The sequence below is a fragment of the Schistosoma mansoni genome (genome assembly GCF_000237925.1).
Source record: "Schistosoma mansoni, WGS project CABG00000000 data, chromosome 3 unplaced supercontig 0083, strain Puerto Rico, whole genome shotgun sequence".
In the NCBI taxonomy this organism is placed as follows: Eukaryota; Metazoa; Platyhelminthes; class Trematoda; order Strigeidida; family Schistosomatidae; genus Schistosoma; species Schistosoma mansoni.
The window spans coordinates 1,365,995-1,367,891 of record NW_017386008.1 but is presented as its reverse complement, the minus strand read 5'-3'; the positions used below and the strand labels follow the sequence as shown (position 1 = coordinate 1,367,891).

At 40.6% G+C, this 1,897-nt stretch overlaps 1 protein-coding gene across 1 annotated transcript; it reads left to right on the top strand.

Annotated features, from left to right (window-relative positions):
• Positions 1–1,116: 1,116 nt before the first annotated feature.
• Smp_117560 (hypothetical protein) lies at positions 1,117–1,434 on the top strand (the record flags this gene model as incomplete). Its single annotated transcript, XM_018791356.1, has 1 exon — positions 1,117–1,434. One exon carries the CDS (start codon positions 1,117–1,119, stop codon positions 1,432–1,434), a length of 318 nt encoding a protein of 105 aa, XP_018645493.1.
• Between the last annotated feature and the right edge of the window lie 463 nt (positions 1,435–1,897).

Genomic DNA, 1,897 nt, shown 5'->3' with positions numbered 1-1,897 from the left:
TTTTACAGTAATTTCCAACAAGTTTCTTTGTTGTGTCCTACCATTGTCTCATATTTCCCTCTCTTGTAGCCTTTTCCGCTGTCATCGCTTAATCTTCCACATATTTACGTTTGTCGGTTCTGATGCTCCTCTTCACTTGCTTTATTGCTTCTGTGTATTCTGCTTATGCCTTGGCTTTTTCTGCTCTTGTTCGGCTGATATTGATTGCTGTCTTCTTGTTCCTCCTTGCTTCGTTGATGATGTGGCTGAGGAGTTAAGCCTTGAGGGAAAACCAAAATCGGTGTCTTTAGAGACTCTTATTAATGAAACATCATTGATATGCAATGAGGGTCAATTTAGAGTTGCATTCGATAGATTTTTCGTCATATGTCAAGGTGCAGAAAGTGTTGACAGTCAAAAAACTACCGGCAGTTCACGAGACTGTTCCAACGGCTAGCCAAATGGCAACCTGGTTTCATTTAAAAGACATAAGTTTTCTGAGAGTGATGTGGACCGGAAAACAAGAAGCCTTAACAAATTACGCTCGCTATTTTTGGGGACGTTAATTCATTTTATTCAAAGCTTGCAGAACTGTAACATTTACTTTTGTCTCTAGCCTATTTTACAGATCATAAGCTTTTGTTTGATGTATGATTCATTGACATAGCATTTTCTGTTCTTAAGCTATTGTCATTTAGACGTAATCTTTTGTACCCTATTTTCTACTATAATCCCCTAGTTTTGGACAGAGTTGTATTTTTCTAATTATTGTACGTTGTGATCAGCCTATTCATCTATTTATGCATGTGACTTTTCACCCTAATCTGAATTGGGAATTTGAGTGCTAGATCGGGGTTGGAATAAAGTGATTAGTGTTCCAGCTGTTTTTGTCTTCTCTCTCGCGTGCTTGCCAGCCAATCAGGGATAGAATAGTTTTCGTCTCTCTACTCCAACTTCGAACTCACGCATACTAGCCTCAAGGTTAAGCCAGTCAGCCTATCGGGTCAAGGTCATAATCTACATCAGACAAGTCATACTCGGAACTAAAGTGGGTAGACAGACTCAAAGACGTAACAGAGAGTCGATGACAAGAATGCCAAACCGTTTTTTTGGTGTAATGTACCGGGTGTACACGAGATGAATAAGTTCAGAACCGGAAATACGAATGAACCGTCTGCTGTGAGGACTCTATTAATTTGGACGCTGTTCGGTTCCTACGGGGGACTTCATGAGAACAGCCGTCTACTTAATTATCTCTCAGATAAAGAGGAATTAGAGGATAAGTTTGAACAATTGCACTTCACTGAATTCAAAAATCCATTTAGTCGTACTACATCGATGTCTGTAAAAGATCGTACAGCACTCAGTGCTATATCCAATTCAGTGCAAAAGTTAAAAGGGCATTATCAAATAGCTCTGCCTTGGAGGCACGAGCACGAGTTAGCAGAACGTTAACTTGACTGTTTGAAAGGTCGACTTATTTGGGATACGAAGTTGCTCCAAGACTATGCGAGCGCCATGACTCAGTATATAGAACGAGATTATGCCGAATAGGTAAACGATAACCACGCTGATGGACGGAATCTGTATCTTCCTCATCACCATGTCTTACGTCCCAAGAAGCCTAACAAGTTAGGAATGGTTTGTGCTGGAATGTCTATAAACAAGAATCTTTATTCTGGACATAATTTAGTCGGTAACGTAGTGGACGTATTCATCAGGCTTCGACAACAACCAATAGATTTTACGGCGAACATTGAGGCCATGTTCCATCAGGTAGTAGTCTGAGCACATGATCGAGATGCTTTTGGGTATTTGGGGTGGCCAGATGAGGATTTAGAAAAGGAGTCAGAGGTCAATAGAATGAAAGTCTATCCGTTTGTAGCAACCTCATCGCCATGTTGCGTCACGTTAGCCT